Source organism: Pelophylax lessonae (genome assembly GCF_965119305.1).
Source record: "Pelophylax lessonae genome assembly, chromosome: 6".
Lineage (NCBI taxonomy): Eukaryota > Metazoa > Chordata > Amphibia > Anura > Ranidae > Pelophylax > Pelophylax lessonae.
The window spans coordinates 208385536-208407753 of record NC_138773.1 but is presented as its reverse complement, the minus strand read 5'-3'; the positions used below and the strand labels follow the sequence as shown (position 1 = coordinate 208407753).

The window sequence follows — 22218 nt, the reverse complement described above, 5'->3', positions numbered from 1 at the left end:
TATCTGGACTTTGCAAAGGCCTTTGACACCGTTCCCCACAAACGCTTACTGTACAAACTAAGGAAGGTAGGTATGGACCATAAGGTGAGTACCTGGAGAGAGAACTGGCTACAGGGGAGAGTACAGAGGGTGGTGATTAATGGGGAGTACTCGGATTGGGCGGGTATGGAAAGTGGGGTCCCCCGGGGTTCTGTCCTGGGACCAATCCTGTTTAATTTATTCATAAATGATCTAGAGGAGGGGATATCTAGTACAATCTCAGTATTTGCAGATGATACTAAATTAGGCATGCCAATATCTTCTATGCAGGATGTGGAAATCTTGCAAGCAGACCTGAACAAAATAACGGGGTGGGCAACTACATGGCAGATGAGATTTAATGTAGAAAAATGTAAAGTAATGCACTTGGGGGCCAGAAACCAGAAAGCAAGCTACTCACTAGAGGGGGAACCTCTGGGTGAGTCTAGGATGGAAAGGGACCTGGGGGTACTGGTAGACAACAGGCTTGGCAGTGGCATGCAATGCCAAGCCGCCGCAAGCAAAGCCAACAGAATACTGGGTTGTATAAAAAAGGGGATTCACTCCAGAAATAAAGAGATTATTCTTCCACTCTACAAGACTCTGGTCCGGCCACATCTGGAGTATGCTGTCCAGTTCTGGGCACCGGTCCTCAGGAAGGATGTGCTGGAACTGGAGAAAGTCCAGAGAAGGGCAACAAAAATAATTAGGGGAATGGAGGACATCAGCTATGAGGAAAGACTACAAGCACTGAACCTATTCTCTCTGGAGAAGAGACGATTGAGGGGGGATATGATATCAATGTAAAAATACTGTACTGGCGACCCTAGCATAAGGAACAAACTATTCAGAGAAAGGAGATACAATAAGACACGTGGCCACTCACTAAAACTTGAGGAAAGGCGGTTTAACCTTAAAGTGCGTAAGGGGTTCTTCACTGTAAGAGCGGTAAGGATGTGGAATTCTCTTCCACAAGCAGTCGTATCAGCGGGGAGCATTGATAGTTTCAAAAAACTATTGGATGGACACCTTAAAGACCACAACATACAGGGGTATACAATGTACGGTTAAAAGCAAACACACACACACACACACACATCATAGGTTGAACTGGATGGACTTATGTCTTTTTTCAACCTCACTAACTATGTAACTATGCATCTGAAATTTGGTGGAATATACTATTAGATAATATTAGTATTAGATAATGTAAGTAATAAGTAGCAATTAAACATGTCTATGATGTTGATGTGTTGAAAGCAGAAAAATGGGGTATTGCAGATTGTTGTCTATGGTCAGAGTGCCCCTGCTGACCCTTGCCCACAGCCATAAGTGCCTATAATGGGCATGTGAGCCACAGTACTTGACCACAGAGCAAAGGAAGAAGGTGGCCTGCTTCGATGAACCATCTTTTCTTTGACATGTGGATAGCCGGTCGTCTGACCTGGTGAAGGCAAGCCTGTGGAGTCAATGTGATGCGTTTGGCAATGTTCTGCTTGTCCTGCCATTCATGTGGATGTTACTTTGACATACACCACCAACCTAAACATTGTTTGTGACCAAGTACACCCCTTCATGAAGACTGTATTCCCTGATGGCAGTGACCTTTCAGCAGGATCTGTAAAGATCGATGGCACAACTATCAACCTGTCCCTGCAGGTCAAGGGTCTAGGTTTAATCCAGGACTCTGTTCATACATTTTTATTAATGTGTACAGAAAAACAACATCTAAAGGATAATGAACAGTATAACACAACTTGCAGTACTGAATACAGTAGTATGGCAAAAGTGTACAATTACTCAAGCAAAAGTAAAACGGTACATGAATTTAATCCTGGACTCTGAACTATCCTTTCAGCCCCACATGCAATCACTGGCCAAATCTTGTCACCTCAATCTATGCAACACCTCCAAAATATGCCCTTCCAAACCAATGACACCACAAATATCCTAGTTCACTCCTTGGTAATCTCTCACCTCGACTACAGCAACTCCCTCTAGACCTTTACATAGGCTATTCCCCCTTCAGCCCATCATGAACATTGCTGCCCGATTCATCCACCTTACAGACCGCTCCATGTCTGCTGTGCCTCTCTGTCAATCCCTCCACTAGCTTCTGCTCACCCAACAAATTAAATAGAAATACTAACAACTTACAAAGCCTTCTAAAACTTTGCCCCAAACTACATCACTAACCTAGTCTAAAAATACCAACTAAATCGTTCTCTTCGTTACTCCCAAAGCCCCCTGCTCTCTAGTTCCCTTGTCACCTCCTCCCATGCTCGACTCCAGGACTTTTCCTGAACCTCTCCCATCCTATGGAACTCCCTACCCCAATCTGTCCGACTATCTCCTACTCTGTCCACTTTTAGACAATCCCTGAAAAAGCTCATCCCCAGCAGTCATTACTTTTTGTACCACTTGACCCTCCCTCATAGATTATAAACTCTAGTGAGCAGGGCCCTCTGATTCCTCCTGGAATATATTGTATTGTAACTGTACTGTTTGCCCTCATGTTGTAAAGCAAACTGTTGGCGCTATATAAATCCTGCATATTAATAATATTGCGCCCTGCCACACTGCAAAAATGGTTCAAGAATGGTTTGAGAAACACAATAATGAATTTGAGGTGCTGACTTGGCCTTCAAATTCCCCAAAAATCAATCCAATCTGTGGGATGTGCTGGAAAAATAAGTCCAATCCATGAAGGTCCCACCCTGCAACTTAATAGATCCGATACGGACAGTTTGGTGACAGGCAGCACAGCATACCTTCAGAGGTCAGGTGGCACCCATGCCTCAAAGAGTCAGGGTTGTTTTGGCTGAAAAAAGAGCGGTTTTGGTGGCAAAAGGGGGCCTACTCAATATTAGGAGGGTAGTCATAAAGTTATGGCTGATTGGTGTAAATTCAACACCGTAAATAGCTATGGCTCAACAATCTATTATAAAAAGACACTATGTTATGATCAAAATGCTCATCAAAATCTGATGTATAGAATACCAAAACCCCATTTAAATGATTTCGAATATTCAGTACGGATTAATCTGCATGGAAATGTTCTCTTGAATGTAATTTAATATTTACCATAGATGAATATTCAAAACACAACAGAAATGAATTATAATCATGACTTTCACTTGTCATGTTTGGTCTTGCGGCGCTCTATATCTAGCCTAGGCTAGCCTGAATCTTGCAGAGTGTTAAGATATACATGCCCGGCAGGAAATTGTACTGGAGATGATAGTTGTATGGGAGATAATAATAAAGTGCCTTCTTTAATAGTGCATGTGTATGATTGTCAGCCTTTGCACAGTTAGGAAGATTTATCAACTTTGCCACACAGCAAGACAGTGACACACTTTTTTCATCAGATATGCTATCTGATCTCAGCTTGAGTCATACATTATACCCCCCCTTCTGCTGAAAAGTAGCACTATGCCAATATAAAACATCCCCGGACCACGTAGGTGTGCTTTAAGCAGAACGTTCTGCAGGGTACTATGTTATAGTTCCTGCATTCAATCCTTGGCTTCTGCAGTCTTATTCCAGGACTGCAAAAACCGACGGTCACAAACATAAAAAAAAAACATGGTCACATCTTTTGCTACAATTTTGACGGTATGCTACTTGATAAATTCTAACCATTTCCCAACACAAGAAAAATCCATATGCCCACCACATTGCACAGTATTTAAACTGTTGAGACAGTTACCCCCAAAGCAAAATAAAGTGGGCTGGTTCAAATTGCTGAATATGGAAAATGAATAGACCAACGATTGCATAAAGTTAGATCAATATACTCAATGACATAAAACTAGGATACCCAGAATTGAAAAACCTTAAGTACAGTACTTTATTTCCTGATTTGTATCTGATGGACTTATAGGTGGCATCAGCAGTTTTAAAGACATCTCATGTCTTCATAAAGTCTGCCACCCAGTAAAGCAATAATCTTTTTTTTTTTTTTTCAAATCCTCTCCTTTTCTCTTATTTCTTATCTGTCTCTATGTTGTGCTCACTGTCGGAGCCTTCTCTCACAACTCTCCCAACCATTGGGTCCACTGTGATACCCTCTGCACTCCTCTCCTGCACATACTGCTCCATCTTCATATACTCTACACACCTTTCCTGCTTACATTGGCTGCTGTCATACCCTCCATTATCCTCTCCTGCACATACTGCTTGCTATCATACCCTACACTTGCAACACTAACTGTCACACCCTCCTGACTCCTAACCCACACCTTCTTCCCACCAAAGCAGTCCCTGTGCTCTTCTCCCATACACTCTGCACTCCTTTTCCCACACACATCCTAACTCCGATACATACTGCTATCATACTCCCCACACTCAAACTGCTGATGTCACACCCTCTGCACTGTTCCCCTTTATAAAATGCCCACTGCCATACTCTAGGAGCAGTGATTTTCAACCTTTTTTCAGCCGAGGCACCCTTTACAATTATAGACAAACTCAAAGCACCCTTTAAAATTATGGACAGTTTCCAAGCACCCCATTCTAAAATGTTAAAAAACTATTCTAATAGCTTTACACAATGCAGCAACATCCACACGTAGGATACCCAATGTTAGAGGCAATTTATTCTTCCAAAGCAAATACACTTTTGCACACTAGTACTGACTAGTATTCCAATGTTTCTCTTCTCCCTCATTTTCTCTCTATCAGTCAGCTAATATCACCCCAGTGCTGAGGGAGAGGGGCACAGAAGGGTCAAACAAGGATGCTGTGGAGGCAACAGACGCCCTCCTTATTAACTAATGACATTATTGGTTGTTAGGATGTCAGTGTCTAGAAATTATTTGTGTAACTAAAAAGGTAGGCTTGATCGACCTGCTGGCTTGTATACAACTTTAATCCATTTTTGGGCATTTTGCCAAGGCATCTCTGAAGAAACCTCAAGGCACCCTGATTGAAAAAGGCTGCTCTAGAGGCTCTTATCCTGCACATACTGCCTGCTTTCATAGCCTGCTCTTTTCTTTTCTTCACATACTGCTTGCAGTCTCATGCTCACCCACTCCACTCCTGCACACACTCCTTGCAGTCACATGCTCACCCCACTCCACTCCTGCACATACTGCTTGCAGTCACATGCTCACCCACTCCACTCCTGCACATACTGCTTGCAGTCACATGCTCACCCACTCCACTCCTGCACACACTCCTTGCAGTCACATGCTCACCCACTCCACTCTTGCACATTCTGCTTGCTGTCACATGCTCACCCACTCCCCTACTACACACACTCCTTGCAGTCATATTCTCACCCAGTCCACTCCTGCACACATACTGCCCACAGATCATACCCACCATGCTGCTCTCTGTACATACTGCCTACTGGTATATTCTCTGCACTCCTATTTTACTTGTACATCCATCCACATACCCTTCACACTTCTCACCTGCTTATACTTCCAATTGTCATAGAGTTTTCCATTCTCTTTACACTCACTTCTTGAGAAGGGACTCCTCACAGGGGTAACGCCTATTAAAGCGCTTAGGGACCCCACGGAGACACTTTGGTTGTCCCCACTCTTTAGCGACAATTCTGTCAAAAAAGGCAGAGAAAGAAAACATTTTTGCCACTCTGGATGGCTTGTGATTGCCAAAGGGAACCTGCGACCCGGTCACAGCTGCTTCCTCCATCTTCAAGGTCTCATGCTCAGATGCAATTAGTGCTTCCACCAGTGCCTTATCGTGCACGGTTGCAGACGTGGTGGAATCATGCTCACTATCAGAGGATTCCAGGAGCGTGGTTGCATACCCAGCAGGGTAACCCACATCTGCGGTGGGCGAATCAGCTTCATGATTTGATGAGGCAGATGAGGCAGGGGAAGGTGGGGGGCTTTGGACTCCAGGACCACTGTCAGTGCATCGATGGATTGTTGGGACCTGGAGGGCCCCGCAGCCTCAGAGACAGGATAAGGTAGGGAGATGTGCTCCAAAGACTCCATGAGTCACCAGGGGGACCCCACAAAAAGTGTAAAACACTGCAAGGGACAACAACTGCGCTGGCAGCAGGACCCGGTCGCCAGGCACAAGCACCAAGTGATCCTCAGCAGAGAGGGAGAGAACCCCACCAGACTCACCACCAAGCAGAAACAGGCATCTGAAGCCACCAGGATAATCTGAACTCCACGTGCAGCGATAAGGAAGTGAAAGGATCCAGGAGTCAGCACCAGGGGATGAGGAGGGGCTCCCACTGCTGAAATCGCTGCCCACAGGGCTCCACTGTCATGGCTGCCACTATTTTCAATGGCAAACCACCTCAAAAGAGCTCCCGGACTACACAAACATGGTTGCTGTGTATAGAAACGCACAGGCTAAAACAAAATGGTGGCCGCGTGCGGCACCAGGAGGCTTACAGGGATCCAGGAGGGAAACCAGGCCTCAAGGACAGATTCCTCGCCAAAAAGACAAAATTGCCAGGACCAAATATCCCAGCAAGGAACTAGGTCCTTACTCCTGAGTAAGCAGAAAAAACGGAGTGCCTATAGCAGAGAGGGGGAGTATACCTCCTGGGACTGCCCATGGGACTTAACCAGACTTTTTTTCTGCCTAGTGTCCTACTCATGTAGGGGGCAGTATAACCCAACAGTTATGAAGAACTAAAGCTGTGTCCATCAATGAACTTACTTTTTCCCGTCACAATGTTTTACACACTGTTTTAACTTCTGGAATGGGCACACTTTTGCTGGATTTATATATAACCGGCACATATCTCAGGGACTTCTAAGGTTATTTATGCTGAATGCTTACATCTCATGCAGATAAGGGGGCGAGCTTGTAATGAAAACTGCTATTTATATCTAACTAAATAATACAAAGTGTGCACATTATACCCAGCACTACTCCAGGTATGTATCAAAGCATACAAGGGTCTTTTTCACAGATTTACCAAATATAGAACATAACACAGCAGCAACGTGTGCAGTGCTTGATAAGTTTGAAATTTTCAACATCTGAATAAGGCAAACTTTCCGGCACATATCAAGCATTGCATTCTTCTTACAAAGACCTGTCCTCTTGCGAAAACTCCACTCTCACCTTCTTTCCAATGGGGTGGTGGCAGATGGAAGCCATCATTCCAGCATTACTTACATATTTACAGGGGTAGTATGCTTGTTTTTCAAACATGCTTTACACATACATATGCTGAATACTATTTGTCACTTAAGCTCACCTTTCTTGCAGACTCCTCTTTGGATGGATGCGCTGAAGCAGATCTCACCTGCATTACATAAATATTCATTGATTAGCAAATTAAGGGAAAGTACACAGAATGAGTCATAAACACTGCAATGTATCTATCACATACTGTATATGCAGTGAAAAGATTTGTTAGGCAGATCCAAAAATTCACTTATCTGTTTTTTTTGTTTTTTTAAATAGCACCTCACATCAAACGGTCATCCATCCAATAGATGAATTATCTGAAAGCACTATGCATGATTTTCTTATGATATCATACTTATATTTATCTCAGAAAACTGGTTGTAGAACTTTACAGAAAGCAGTGCAGGACCTCTAAAGTGAATAGATTCTGGTCAAGTATTTCAGCCAAGCCTTTGGTTGTGCACTAAAGCAGACACCACTTGAGTTTGCCTTATCTGGGTGATCATCATAGTGATTATCCAGGGAAGTTCTTTCCAACAGATTAATTGCCAATTCAAGACAACCCACATCTTCACACTTATAAACGGGCTAGGTGTTCATCCTTGCATATCAGTTTATTATATTAGCATTAATTTGTGTATTTTTGTCATTATTTTCTTATTACGTTATACATACAGATAAAGTTCAAAGACTTCAAATGCTTCAAACGTGACATCAGAAAGCAGCTCTCTTCTTTTCTTATTGTAAACATAGTTTACCCCAAGGTTACCTTTACCATATGCATCTTTAAAACAGCCATGCCCCACCCATCAACTTACATCTATACAGAGAGACTGGGCAAGGTTTGTTCAAGATCTTCTACATTGTTAGCACCAGGGCTTTTTTTCAGTTGGAATGTGGTGGAACTCCTTTCCACCACCTCCAGCTTTGGTCCACTGCTCCTCGCTCACCACTTTCACTGCTAAACACAGAAGTTTGGCCAATGTGTTTAAAAGTGACAGCTTACTTTTCCTAGCAATTCACATAGATCCCTCCCTGTCCTACACTCAGAACGGGGACAAGGGAGATGCAGGAGCCCACTGTGTGGTGATGGGCGGGGGTTGTTTGTATTGTAGGCAGAACTCTCTAAATCAGTGGTGTCTAAACTATGGCCCTCCAGCTGTTCAGGAACTACAATTTCCATGAGGCATTGTAAATTTCTGACATTCACAGACATAACTAGGCATGATGGGAATTGTAGTTCTGAACAGCTGGAGGGCCAAAGTTTGGACACCCCTGCTCTAAATCAATAGTTCTAGACTCCTGTCCTTAGGACCCACTAACAGGCCAGAGTTTTCGTATTACCTTGGGGAGATGCAGACTAGAATACTGCAATCACTAAGCAGCAAATTATATCACCTGTGATGTATTTCAGTTATCTTGCAAACCTGGCCTGTTAGCGGGTCCTGAGGACAGGAGTTGAGAACCACTGCTCTAAATGATCCATCTCGGTTTCCTGAGGGCAAGATGCTGATGCTCTTGCTGGATGATTTCTCTCCAAATGAGGGAGGAGGGGCTCACAGTGCTCGGAAGGCCGGGTGGCTGGGCTGATACAGCAAAAAAAGTGAGTCACCTGCTGAACTCTTCATTCTAAATAAAGCGCAGCCCTGAATTCTGCACTCTTTGCTTAGCACAGCTCTGGACCCTGCACTCAAGACCTAGCGCAGCTCTGGACCCTGCACTCTGTGCTCAGCACAGCTGTGAACCCTGTATGTAGTGTACTCCTGAAATATACATAGTGCACCCCTTTGCTCTCTATGTAGCACACTCCAGAACTCTACATAGCGCACCCCTGAATCTTGCACATAGTTCACTTCTGAACCCTGCACTCTTCATGTAGCATACCCCTGACACCTGCATTCTGTACATAGTACACTCCTGGTATTTAAGACTCCCATTGTACTTGCAATATGGCCATACCTACCATGTGTTCTTGCACCTATTTTTTGAGAAAACAAAAAGCCCTGGTTAGCACTAGCAATTTGCATTACCGCTAGAAACACTCCGGATATTACAGGAATAAAAAAACAAAAACTAAGGTGGGCTTGTTTGTGGCTATAAGCTCACCATTACAAACCAATAGGTGTACACCAAAAAAAGTCTGGTAGAGAATTTAAATGTATTTTCCTAATTTGGGGATCAGACTCACCAGTTCTGTGTCTTGCTTTAACTATTTGAGGACACTGGACATGTTATAAACACCCAAAAAAAAGTCATCAAAGGGCATGGGACATGCGTAACACATGCAGTCCTTCTACCCCCCGCAGATTACCCCTACCCACTGTTGGCAACTCTTGTCACCTAAAATGAAGACTGGAGTTTCTGTATAAATACTGCGCACCTCTAACAGCTTCTGCTGACAAAAAAGAACTGCCTGACTCGGTGTTTATCAACACTGTTCAAATGAGAAATAGTGAGATACAAAACAACACAGTTAGGCTCGGTTCACACTGACACGACATAGGATTCAACTTGTGAGACCCGAAGTCGGATGACATGTGAAATTCAATGCATCCCTATAAGAGCTGTCTTAACTGATACTAAACAAGTCTGCCCGACTTGTGAAAAGGTTCCTGCACTACTTTGGTCCGACTTTGATACAACTTCAGTGCCACAGATTGTAAAAAGTCACATCAAAGTCAGACTCCAAAGTTGCACTGAAAGTCGCGCAGCTTTGTTGTTGAACTAGTGCGAACCGAGCTTTACTTTTGTGTTTATGCTGTTTCATTCATATGCAGATTAAAGCAATGACTAAGATCTGCAGATGCTGTCAGGTAAAGAAATCTAAGTAAAAAGCTTTTTTTTTTTTTTTTCTCCAACTCAAATTTTGACGCTTTTATTCCCTTCCAGTTAAGGCCATTTTTCGATTTTCAGCACTGGCACACTTTCAATGACAATTACCCAGTCATGCAACACTGTACCCACCACAGGGTCCAAGGGGTTAAAGCAGGCTGTAAGGAGGCAATAGAATGCCTCCTTACTGCCTGACCATTACATTCTGAAGAGCCATCTAAACACAGATGGCTCTTCAGAGAGCATCGCACATGTGAACAAGTACTTATTGTGACACAATGACTGCTGTGGCGGTGATCAGGGACACTGGGACTGGAGTGGCGATGATCAGGGACACTAGAGTGGTGTGGCGGTGATCAGGGGCACTGGGAGTTAGGTGGTGGTGATCAGGGGCACTGGGAGTTAGGTGGCGGTGACTAGTGCTGATAGTATGCAAACAAATTCACCAAAGCAGTGCCGTGTCATCATTTGTTTTTACACTTTGATTGCTTATTACAGTGATGATCCCTTTAATAAACATTCTGTAATACTGTTCAAGGGTTTTCATTCATGGACTTCTGCAATTGGTCACAGCTATCACATGGTACAGCTGTCATCACGGAGATCTCTTCCCCCCATTGCTCCGACCCCCTGTATTGCTCCCCCCTTCACTGATTCTTGCCAGCTTCCCTTCCTTCCCCTCTTCTGCAATGCAGCTGAGGGTGCAGAGAAAGGGAATGGAGACTATGTCCTCAGTCCCTTTCTCTGTCTCAAAAAAGATATCAGGAGTCTGTTTATACCCCTGATATTTCACCAAAGACCCGCACTACATCTCAGAGAGATTGGGAGCATCATGGAGAGATTGTGGTGTCAGGTTGGTAGTGACTGTGTCCTTGCAGTCCAATTTTCTCTGCTTCCCAATTGACATGAATGGGACATGCCTAAACTGGGATGCACAGAACATTTGTGCATCCCTGTTGCCATAAACGTGACCCTCATACTTTAGTAGGCCCCATGTGAACAAGGCCTTAGTAAGATTCTAAAAGGAATTTTGTAAGTTAAGATGTGTTTATGTGTGCTAATAATGACTTTCGTGTACTTTTAGCGATTTGATAAACATTTGCACAAGTATTGCCAAGATTGTACTGGGGGTCAGTCTGTACCCTCAGTACAATTCCCGTAGGTCAGTCTGACTGGGGGACAGACTGACCTGGTGGGGTATTATACTGGGGGACAGACTAAACTAAGTGGGATTATACAGGGGAACAAATTGACCTGGTAGGGATTATACTGGGAGACAGATTGACCTTGGGGGAAGGGGGGGTAGGATTTACTGGGGGACAGACTGACCGGGGGGGTTTAAAATGGAAGACAGATGGACCTGGGGGGGGGAGGAATATACCAAGGGACAGGTTTACCTTGGGGGGGGGGAATTGTACTTGGGGACAGATTGACCTGGGGTGTATAATTCTGGGGGACAGACTGACCTTGGGGGGGGGGATTATAATGGAAGACAGATTGACCTGGGGGGGATGGATTATACTGGGGACAGATTGACCTTGGGGAGGGGGGGGGGGGTGGTACTAAGGGACAGACTGACCTGGGGGGGGAATTGTACTGAGAAATACAGGTATATTCTTATCCACCGTGCCATGCCATTAGGGGGGCATGTGATTGGCCCAAAATTCTGCAGCAGCACAACAACCTCAAACATATAGCCAACGTCTTTAGGAACTATCTTCCGTGTAAAGAACAAGGAATCCTGGAAGTGATGGTTTGGTCCCCACAGAGTCCTGATCTCAACATCTTCAAGTCTGTCTGGGATTACATGATGAGACAGAAGGATTTGAGGTAGCCTTTAGCCACAGAAGATCTGTGGTTAGTACTCCAAGATGTTTGGAACAATCTTCCAAACATCTGGATGTTTGGATGGAGAGGGTTTGTAAACAGCAGTTTTCAGTTCTTTCCACAGATTCTCGATTGGATTCAGGTCTGGACTTTGACTTGGCCATTCTAACACCTGGATATGTTTATTTGTGAACCATTCCATTGTAGATTTTGCTTTATGTTTTGGATCATTGTCTTGTTGGAAGACAAATCTCCGTCCCAGTCTGAGGTCTTTTGCAGACTCCATCAGGTTTTCTTCCAGAATGGTCCTGTATTTGGCTCCATCCATCTTCCCATCAATTCTAACCATCTTCCCTGTCCCTGCTGAAGAAAAGCAGGCCCAAACCATGATGCTGCCACCACCATGTTTGACAGTGGTGATGGTGTGTTCAGGATGATAAGCTGTGTTGCTTTTACGCCAAATATAACGTTTTGCATTGTTGCCAAAAAGTTCGATTTTGGTTTCATCTGACCAAAGCACCTTCTTCCACATGCTTGGTGTGTCTCCCAGGTGGCTTGTGGCAAACTTTAAACAACACTTTTTATGGATATCATTAAGAAATGTAATTCTTCTTGCCACTATTCCATAAAGGCCAGATTTGTGCAGTATACGACTGATTGTTGTCCTATGGACAGAGTCTCCCACCTCAGCTGTAGAGCTCTGCAGTTCATCCAGAGTGATCATGGGCCTCTTAGCTGCATCTCTGATCAGTCTTCTCCTTGTATGAGCTGAAAGTTTAGAGGGACGGCCAGGTCTTCGTAGATTTGCAGTGGTCTGATACTCCTTCCATTTCAATATTATCGCTTGCACAGTGCTCCTTGGGATGTTTAAAGCTTGGGAAATCTTTTTGTATCCAAATCCAGCTTTAAACTTCTTCACAACAGTATCTCGGCCCTGCCTGGTGTGTTCCTTGTTCTTCATGATGCTCTCTGCGTTTTAAACGGACCTCTGAGACTATCACAGTGCAGGTGCATTTATACGGAGACTTGATTACACACAGGTGGATTCTATTTATCATGATTAGTCATTTAGGTCAACATTGGATTATTCAGAGTTCCTCACTGAACTTCTGGAGAGAGTTTGCTGCACTGAAAGTAAAGGGGCTGAATAATTTTGCACGCCCAATTTTTCAGTTTTTTGTTAACAAAGTTTGAAATATCCAATAAATTTCATTCCACTTCATGATTGTGTCCCACTTGCTGTTGATTCTTCAAAAAAAAAAAAAAAAAATACAGTTTTATATCTTTGTGTTTGAAGCCTGAAATGTGGCAAAAGGTTGAAAAGTTCAAGGGGGCTGAATACTTACGCAATGCACTGTATATACACATACAGTATTTTATATATATATATATATATATATATATATATATATATATATATATATATATGTCAATTAATCCCTCAACATGTACCTGTGAATACTTATTTTAATTTTTGATTTTTTCATATGCCACCATTATGAATACTGCATCCCCTTCCAGGTGAAATATTGTAATAATCATATTTGTTTATGATTATAAAATTTGTAAAAGAGCGTTTGTAAAAAAAAATTAGATTTTTGTAAGATCTTACTGTAAAATCTTTTTCTCTGATGTCCATCGACAGACGCAGCCTCATCTCCATGAGTTGAGTGGGTTTATGGTTCCTCCTACCAGGATTAGTCTAAGCAGGAAAAAAAATTCACAAGTAAACGCCCACGGGGCTGTCCCTCCAAGCACAACCCCCACTGCCACAGCCCAGCACATCAGTTAGTTTTAAGCAGTGAAGACACAGAACCAACCCCAAACAGAGGGGTGGGTGCTGCGTCTGTCAAAGGACATCAGAGAAAAAGATTTTATGGTACGATCTTCCAAAAATCGTATTTTCTCCATCGTCCATCGGCAGACGCAGCCTCATCACCATGAGGGGTGGGAAAACGCAACCAGACAGTAACGTCAACTCCAAGAGGCTAAACCTACCCAACCGGGCAACATGGAGCTCAACCAAACAGCAGGAGCTCACCCAGTTTAAAGACCCCCCAAGAGAACAACAAAAAAACATTCTCTTATGAAAAAATATTCTCTTATGAAACAGCAGCCTGCAAAACCTTGCGGCCAAAAGAGGCATCCGAAGATGCTAACAAATCCACCTTGTAAAATTTGGTAAAGGTGTGCACAGACGACCGTTGCCTTACAAACTTGTACAACAGAGGCCTGATAGCGAGAAGCCCAAGAGGCACTCAGCGCTCTAGTAGAATGCGCCTTCACAGGGAAAGGAGGAACCTGACCCTTGACTGAATAAGCCTGAACAACCGTCTGTCTCGAAATGGTAGCAGCGGACGCAGCCAAACCTTTGCAAGGACCGTCTGGAAGGACAAAGAGAGAGTCTGACTTCCGAAAGGACTCTCAGAACTGTCAGATAAACCCTTATCGCCCGAACCACATCCAGAGAGTGCAAGGCAACTTCTTTGGGATGTTTAGGCTTAGGACATAAGGAAGGCAACACAATGTCTTCATTCTAGTGAAAATCCGACACCACCTTAGGAAAAAAAGACGGATTAGGTCAGAGGAATACTTTATCCCTGTGGACCACCAAAGAGAAATCTCCCTGATATTCTCAAAAGGAGGCTTTTGAAGAACAGATAGAACCAGATTGAGATCCCATGGAGGTAACGGGGATCTCCGCGGAGGAGCCAGATGACGCACCCCCTGAATGAAAGTACGAATCAAACTATTAGTAGCCAACGGACGTTGGAAGTAAAATAGCCAAGGCCGAAACCTGGCCCTTGATAGTACGCAACGCCAAGCGCTGCTCAACCCATTTTTGTAAAAAGGCCAAAACCCTAGCTACAGAGAACAAGCGAGGGTGCAGCTGCAGCAATTCACACCATGAAATGTACTCTTTCCACGTACGATGATAGATCTTACGAGATGCCGACTTCCTGGCCTTCAATAGGGTAGGAATCACCGAATCAGAGAGACCTCTATCCCTCAACATCTAGCTTTTAACAGCCAAGCCTTAAAGCCAGCGATCGTAAAGCAGGATGGAAGATCGGTCCTTGAGATAGTAGCTCTTCCCTCAGAGGAAGATGCCATGGAGGATCCACGACCATTTTTACCAGTTCTGCATACCAGGACCGCCGAGGCCACTCTGGAACCACCATAATGACCGGAATGCCTTCCATCGCCACCCGACGAAGAAACCTCGGCAGGAGAATGAGCGGAGGGTAGACATAGATCAGGCGATACTGACTCCAAGGAGCCAACAGAGCGTCTGTGGCGCGGGCCAGAGGATCTCGAGACCTGGCCGCAAACCTCTGAACTTTTCTGTTGAGATGAGACGCAAACAGATCCACCTCCAGAGTCCCCCACCGGGCACACAGGAGATGAAACACCTCCGGATGAAGGGACCATTCCCTTTGATCCAACACCTGACAATTCAGGTAATCTGCCAGCCTGTGGACTGCAGAACAGAACATTGTGTTCTGCCCACACTAGAATCTAGGCCACCTCCTTGGCTGCCAGGGCACTCCTGGTGCCCCCTGAATAATTGATGTAAGCTACTGCCGTGGCATTTTTCGACAGAACCCGAACCAGAGAGCCGCGCAGCTGACTCATCCAGTGAAGCAGGGAGAACTTGATTGCTCTCAGCTCCAGAATATTGATCTTCTGTTGTCCAAATCCCCTGGGCATAGAGCTTCCCCAGCACTACACCCCAGCCTGACAGGCTGGCGTTCGTGGTGACCACCGTCCAAAACACCGGCAGGAAGGACTTGCCTTGGCACAGGACAGGTGACTGGAGCCATCAAGAGAGAGCCGACTTTGTGAGATGGCTCAACCAAATCTTCAGGTCCAGTCATCCCCACTGACGAAGTCCCGCCCATCGTAAGGACGCAATGCGTACAGGGGGGAAGTCATGTGACCAGCGGCCATCTTGCGAACACCAGGAAGCAATACAGCACGCTCTGCATTTTAGCTGTTTACATTGAGATATCATGTGAATGCACATTTTATTCATCCATTATTTAATAAAGCGGTTTCAAACAGAGAGCATTAGATCCTCTACTATTTCTTTTGCAAATTGTGGGAGGCGTTCGAGGCGTTTATCTTGCAGTGGAGATATCTTGCTGTGTGATCTGCAGTCTGCCTACAGGTTGTCTGGTGGTCATAGTGGATGGTGGAGCTTTTCTGACCCTGTTGGGTCTAAGCCATAAGGTGAGAGGCAGAGATTGCTTGGTGGTGGGAACCTGTGAGCACCAAGGAAGGCATATATAACATTGGATCTGTTCATCCGTCTCCTTTCTGGGCCTTTTCTCATCACCTTAAAGGACTATCTCCTTAACCTTTCATTGTACAATTTGGCATTTTTTTTGTGAAAATTTGAATTCCATTCTTATATATATTATATATATATATATTTTTTTTTTTTTGAAGATCATCATACTAGTGGTTTCTATATAATTTTAGGACTGCGCTGCACTATTTTTTGTATGTTTACAGGAGGTTTTTTTAGATTGCCCTTCAGTGTCCAGCTGCAGGTCCAAAATTTTTATAAATTCAGGTTTAGCGCCGAATATTTGTTTACTTGCAAAAGTTTTTTATTTTGTAAGACATATGTAGAATAATAACATACAATCTCAGGAAATATTGCATAAGAAAGGTATACAATGTGTCATATACAGAGCCCACTCGGGAAGGGACTTTGTAATGATAACAATGGCAACAATGCAATACGATATAGGCATGGTTACTAAAACAGTATTACTAAAACGTCTGAGGATCAGACCAGAATCCCAGCCCGCTAGCAAAGCACAGAAAAATATAATCGTGGACCTCCATGTAAGTTACAAACGCCCTCTGTAAACCAGGAAGGGGAACCCCCCCCCCTGAATCTTATGAACTGGGGTTGCATATAATCACCCTCTGAAGATATAGGTCCTGAGAGAGGTAGATACCCTATAAGCCACAAGAAAGGAGGAAGTATGGAATATCCGAAAGGAAGAAAAGGAAAGGAAAAGAAGGAAAGAACACAAGAAGAGAAAGGGGATAGGAGAAAGGATGGAGATGCTGGAGTGGATGCAAGAAGGGATCGGGTGGAGAAAATACAAAACACAGACAATTAGGATGAGGGAGGTGAGATGTACAGACGCCAGGGTTCCCATACTGCTTCAAATTCCGCTTGCTTGTCACGGAAGATGCTGACCATCTTCTCCTGGGTCATGATCCAAGAGATTTTGCGTTTGGTCGCCCCCATTGAAACCGAGGGGGACTTCCAAGCCCGAGCCAAGGTAAGCTTCCCCCCCAACAACATGAAATGCATGAGCTTCAAACTGGTTCTGGGCCCTTTTACACCAGAGCCAAGAAGCAGTGCTACTTCCGGGGTCCTGGGAGCCGGAAGCCCAGTAACTTTGCGGATCAGACTAAACAATTTATTCCAAAAACTACGGATACGCGGGCATTCCCACCAAATATGGAGCAAGGAACCCTGATGTCCGCACTCGCGAAAGCAAAGAGGATCAGTCCCCGGGTACATTCTGGCTAGACGGGTGGGAACAAGGTACCAACGCGTAATAATCTTAACATTAGCTTCAACTAGAGACATATTCAAGATACCTTTAAAAGCCCTCCGGAAAATGGAGTTCCAGGTGTCCGGTTCCCACGATAGCTCCAGATCCCTTTCCCAGGAAAGGGGGTATCCGGGCTTGTCAGGTGAGTCGATCAAAGCCCTGTAAATCAACGAAATACCTCCTATCTGGACTTGAGCTTGTGCACACCAGCATTCATATGAAGTGGCCCGGGGTTCAACATCTGAACCTGCGACCATAGATGATAGGAAATGTCTAATCTGGTGCAACCTAAATTTTTCTGAGGAAGGCATATCAAGCTTACTCGTACAGTGTGCGACTGACAAGGGGCCCTGAGGTGAGAGGAAGTGTCCTATCCTGAATAGTCCCTTGTTGGTCCACCATCGAAAAGCCCTTATGTTTAGTCCCGGAACAAAGTCCGGATTGTTAAAAATATGTGTCAGGGGTTTGTGAGCCGAGATAAGTGTAGGATGTGTATATAGTCTATCGCACAGCGCTAATGAGTGAGAGAGGGAAGGTGCCAATACAGGAGGTCTCCTACTTGGAGGAGCCCAAACCAAGTAATCTATGGTGTGATTAGGGACCGATTGTCGTTCCATATCAACCCAATCCGGTCTGCCCCCCATAGCATATACCACCGAGAATTGTGCCAGTTGGGCTGCCTGGTAGTATCTCCAAAGCAGGGGGACCCCTAGGCCCCCCTGTAAGCGGCTTCTGAAGAGGACCCTCCGCGGGAGTCGGGGACCTCTGGTGCCCCAAATAAACTGAACCATCTTGGATTGAAGACTCTGAATATTTGTTTATTTATAGTTTCACCAGACTGACCAGCCTTGGTCTTGCCCCAAGGCTTCTTAGTTCCTCTAGAAGTTCTGAATGGCTTACCTTTTTCTTGCGCCCCGGAGGCACGAAAAAAAAAACGTTTATGAGCAGAAAAGGAGGGACCCTGCTTAGCACGGGTTGTCTTACCCTTGGAGGATTGAGGAAGAGTAGTACTCTTCCCGCCAGTCAGGCCCTTGATCAACTCATCCAATGAGTCGCCAAACAACCGGTCTCCCAGAAAGGGGAGATCAGCTAAGGCTTTCTTAGAAGCTTGGTCAGCTGACCAGCTCTTCAACCAAACCATGCGTCTTAAAACAATGCCCATGGCAAAAACCCTGGCCACCAGGGGAGCCGCATCCATAGACGCATCACACATGAACACCAGAGCCTGGATCACCCGGTCCAGCAGTTCCAGCTGTTCCGGAGGAACAGTCTTGGGGTTAAAAGAATCCTGCAAACCCCTAATCCATTCCGTCACCATCTGAGAGACTAAGACAGACACAAAGACCGGTTTCAAAATGGAACCCGCCAGCACGTGAAGATGGCAGGAAATAGATTCCACCCGCCTGTCCACTGGATCTGTGAAGCCCGGGGAGTCCTCCGCAGGCACAAATGTAGATTTGTTTCATCTGAAGACAGGATGGTCCACTTTAGGTGGCACCGTCCATCGCTTGGAAACCTTTTCAGCAAAAGAATACCGGCGTTTAAAGCGTTTGGGCACCACTAACACGTGCTTAACGCGTCGCCATTGGTCATTCACAATATTGTGAAAAGTAACGGGACAAGGGAAAATCCTGACAGCTTTTGGAGACTTCTGGGAACCAAAAGCCACCCGCGTCCCTGTCGGCACGGGCTCATCAGCCAATTTTGAAGTATCCAGTACTGAAATAATCAGGGCTTCCACTAAGGCGTGCTCCCGAGCTGCAGCTGAAGAAGTCAGGTCCTCTTCACCATCTGACTGCAAGGACAGCGACCCCTCAGGCAGGGTGGTGTCCAGGGCGACCACATCGGCCTCTAAATCAGGGGACACCTTCATAGATTGAGAAGGCAGTGGCCGTTTATGGCTATCAACCTTTTTCAACTTTAGTTGCCAGGCTTTCCAGAGCTGCTGAAATCGTGGCCAGCGACTGCGATCCGGACTGTCCGGGAATTGCACAGAGTGGGTCTGAGGGTAATTTCACAGTTTGGGGCTCCATAGTGCGAATTGCAAAAAACTGAGCACTGTCGCATTAAGAGCGATGATCGTGGTATTCACCACTGATCGCAACGGTCTGCAGGGAATCCCTTTAAACTAAACTGATAGCAGAATGTGCAGGGATATGCCCGCAGGGACCCCTAAGTACTGTACCACCACAGAGCAAACCATCCACCTAACTCATACAGCAGCATGGAGAGAAGACATGAAGTGACCCCTGTCAGCAGCAGGAAATACATGCACAGGAAGTTATGTTGCCTGAGAAAGGTCATGCTATCAGCATAGCACAAGGGCTACACAAACATGGGTGCCCATACAGATCAACAGATCAACCAGGAACCATATCACCCCCCCTCCCCCCAGGGCGCCAGGCGCACCAGACACACAGCCACCGCATAGCGCAGAGAGGGTAGGACACACAGACCGGACACCAGGCAGGCAAGGGGGATCGTTTGGGAGGCACAAATCCCATTATCCCCAGGAGAGGGCCCACAGTCCCCCGAGGCCAGCAGGGGCAAGGGGGGTAAATTTACTGACCATACCATGGACCAGGTGGGCTCCGTTATGGGCAGACTGCTTCCCACCCGAAGTGGGAGTGCTGCCAGCCGAGGGGTACGCTGCGACTCAGGGCGTTCAGGTCATCGCATCCCGGAGAGACATCCGCTTGCAGGCTCGTATCCCTCCGGACCAGGGGACACCGTCTTGGCTAGGCCTAGGTCAGAACTATAACCTACTCATGCTCATAGGCCAGATTGGGGGGGGGACATAAGGGTCTAGATTATCCAGTTCGAAGCCCCAGCCGGCATCGTTGCTCGTAGAAAATTCGTCCCTTAACACTAGCTAGCGAGTAAAGAGAAATAAAAGAAAATATTCTGAAAATAATAAAAAAACTGAGACCGGAGTCCCAGCAGGAAACCTAGGTCGTACTTCTTCTCTAGGCAGAAACAAACTGATGTGCTGGGCTATGGCAGTGGGGGTTGTGCTTGGAGGAACAGCCCCATGGGCATGTACATGCAAATTTTTTTTCCTGCCTAGACTACTCCTGGTAGGAGGAAGCAGTTGGTAATTTTAGAAAACCATACGCGATTTTTGCACACGATACTCCTGTTTGAGCATCTACTTTTTCAGACTTTTTTTTGTATGTACAGTATGGGCGTATTTTCGCACACATGCGTTCCCACAAATGCCTGAAAACTTTGCATCGCATTCTTATCCAGCACAATATGTATATGGACATTTGGGCACATTTGTGCACAATCACGCGTATTTGCGCGCACAAGGCGTAAATTACTGATCAAAAATGCAGATTTTTCCTTTTTGCTATTACTGAAGAATGCACTGTGCTCATTTACATGCCTGTGTGCATAGGTACATGACAATTAATGGGCTGTATTTTAGCTGAGTTAAAAAAAAAAAAAAAAAGCTGTACTGAGCTTTTTCAAGCTTCAGTGTGCAAGAGGCTTTATAGATTGCGACAACCAAATACAATTTTCTGTATTTAGGTGTGTAGCTCCTATTTATATTTCCTATAATTACAGTAATGGTTTCTCTGGCAAGGGTTCATGTTTTTTTTTTTTTTATTGAATTTTTATTAAAGGTTTTCAGAAAACAAAAATACAAAGATTACAATTTAGATTATAAGAGTCTTACAAAAGAAAAAAAAAGAAATAATAAAACAGTACACATATTTGTTCATTAATCCAGTGAATGGATGACATGTACATAAACATTCAATAGATCAAACGTTTATGAAAAACACAACCATGCATAGAACTAGAAAACATTTCTTATATGAAAAAAAAAAGGAAATAAGACTAAAAATTTACACCAGGGGATGGGAGATGGAGACATATGAGAGTGAGTAGTTGCTCCCAGGCATTGTTGCTAGAAGATCAGGGGAAATCAAGATACAAGAAGCGATCTGTATTCAAATAGGTCCCAAGGATCCCATATCTTGTTAAACCGGGTCATGACATTGCCAACTAGAGCAGTCATATACTCCATTCTCAGAATCTCTGAAATAGTGAATAGAAGTTGGGAATGAGTAGGGGGTGTGAAGGACAGCCAATGTACTGGAATAATTCTTTTGGCCTCTAATAGAATATACAATGCTAATTTATTAGGAAGTTTTCCTATACTAGGAAATGGAAGACCCAAGAGATAATATAACAGGTCCAGCAGAAGTGGTACTTCAAATAACAGTTGGAGAGGAGACATTACCATTTCCCAGAAGGGAGTTATATGCTCACAAGACCAAGAGATGTGGTAGTGTGTACCTGCTGTTTTGTTACAGCGGCAGCATAGATGGGACAGTGAAGGGTCCTGTCTATGTAGCACTTCAGGCGTTCTATACCAGAACATTAAAACTTTTAAAAACGGTCTCTCTGCGCCACGCATCTAGAAACTTTAGAAGAGGAGGACCATAACTTATCCCAACAAAGGAGAGGGAAAGGGTGTTGGAGGATGGATGACCATTTACGCATATACATATGTGAATCTTCAGTGAGAGATGGGACTTCATGAAAAATTTTATAAGTAGAAGATATTAAGTGTAATTGTTGTGGACCCTAAGCACACATATATTCAAAGGTAGTGGGCTTAGAAAGGGTTAGGGATGGGGAGGACATAGAGAGATAATGTTTAATTTGAGGAAGGAGAACAACATACGTTTAGGAATCTGATATTTAGCCTGAATATCATAGAAGGTAAGAAGTTTGCGAATGACTGGATGTGCTAAGTGACGAAGCTGGAACAGTGTGGCATGAGCCGAGGGCCCATCCGAGTAGTTGA

The 22218-nt window shown here is 44.7% G+C and overlaps 1 protein-coding gene across 2 annotated transcripts in view; it reads right to left on the bottom strand.

The window, feature by feature from the left end:
- VPS8 (VPS8 subunit of CORVET complex) overlaps positions 1-22218 on the bottom strand; it is a 424969-nt gene that overhangs the window by 37306 nt on the left and 365445 nt on the right. For both annotated transcript variants that reach the window (XM_082262330.1, XM_082262329.1), the window contains one exon: positions 7220-7267. In XM_082262330.1, coding sequence (XP_082118456.1) covers positions 7220-7267 — 48 coding nt within the window. The remainder of the gene's footprint in view (positions 1-7219; positions 7268-22218) is intronic.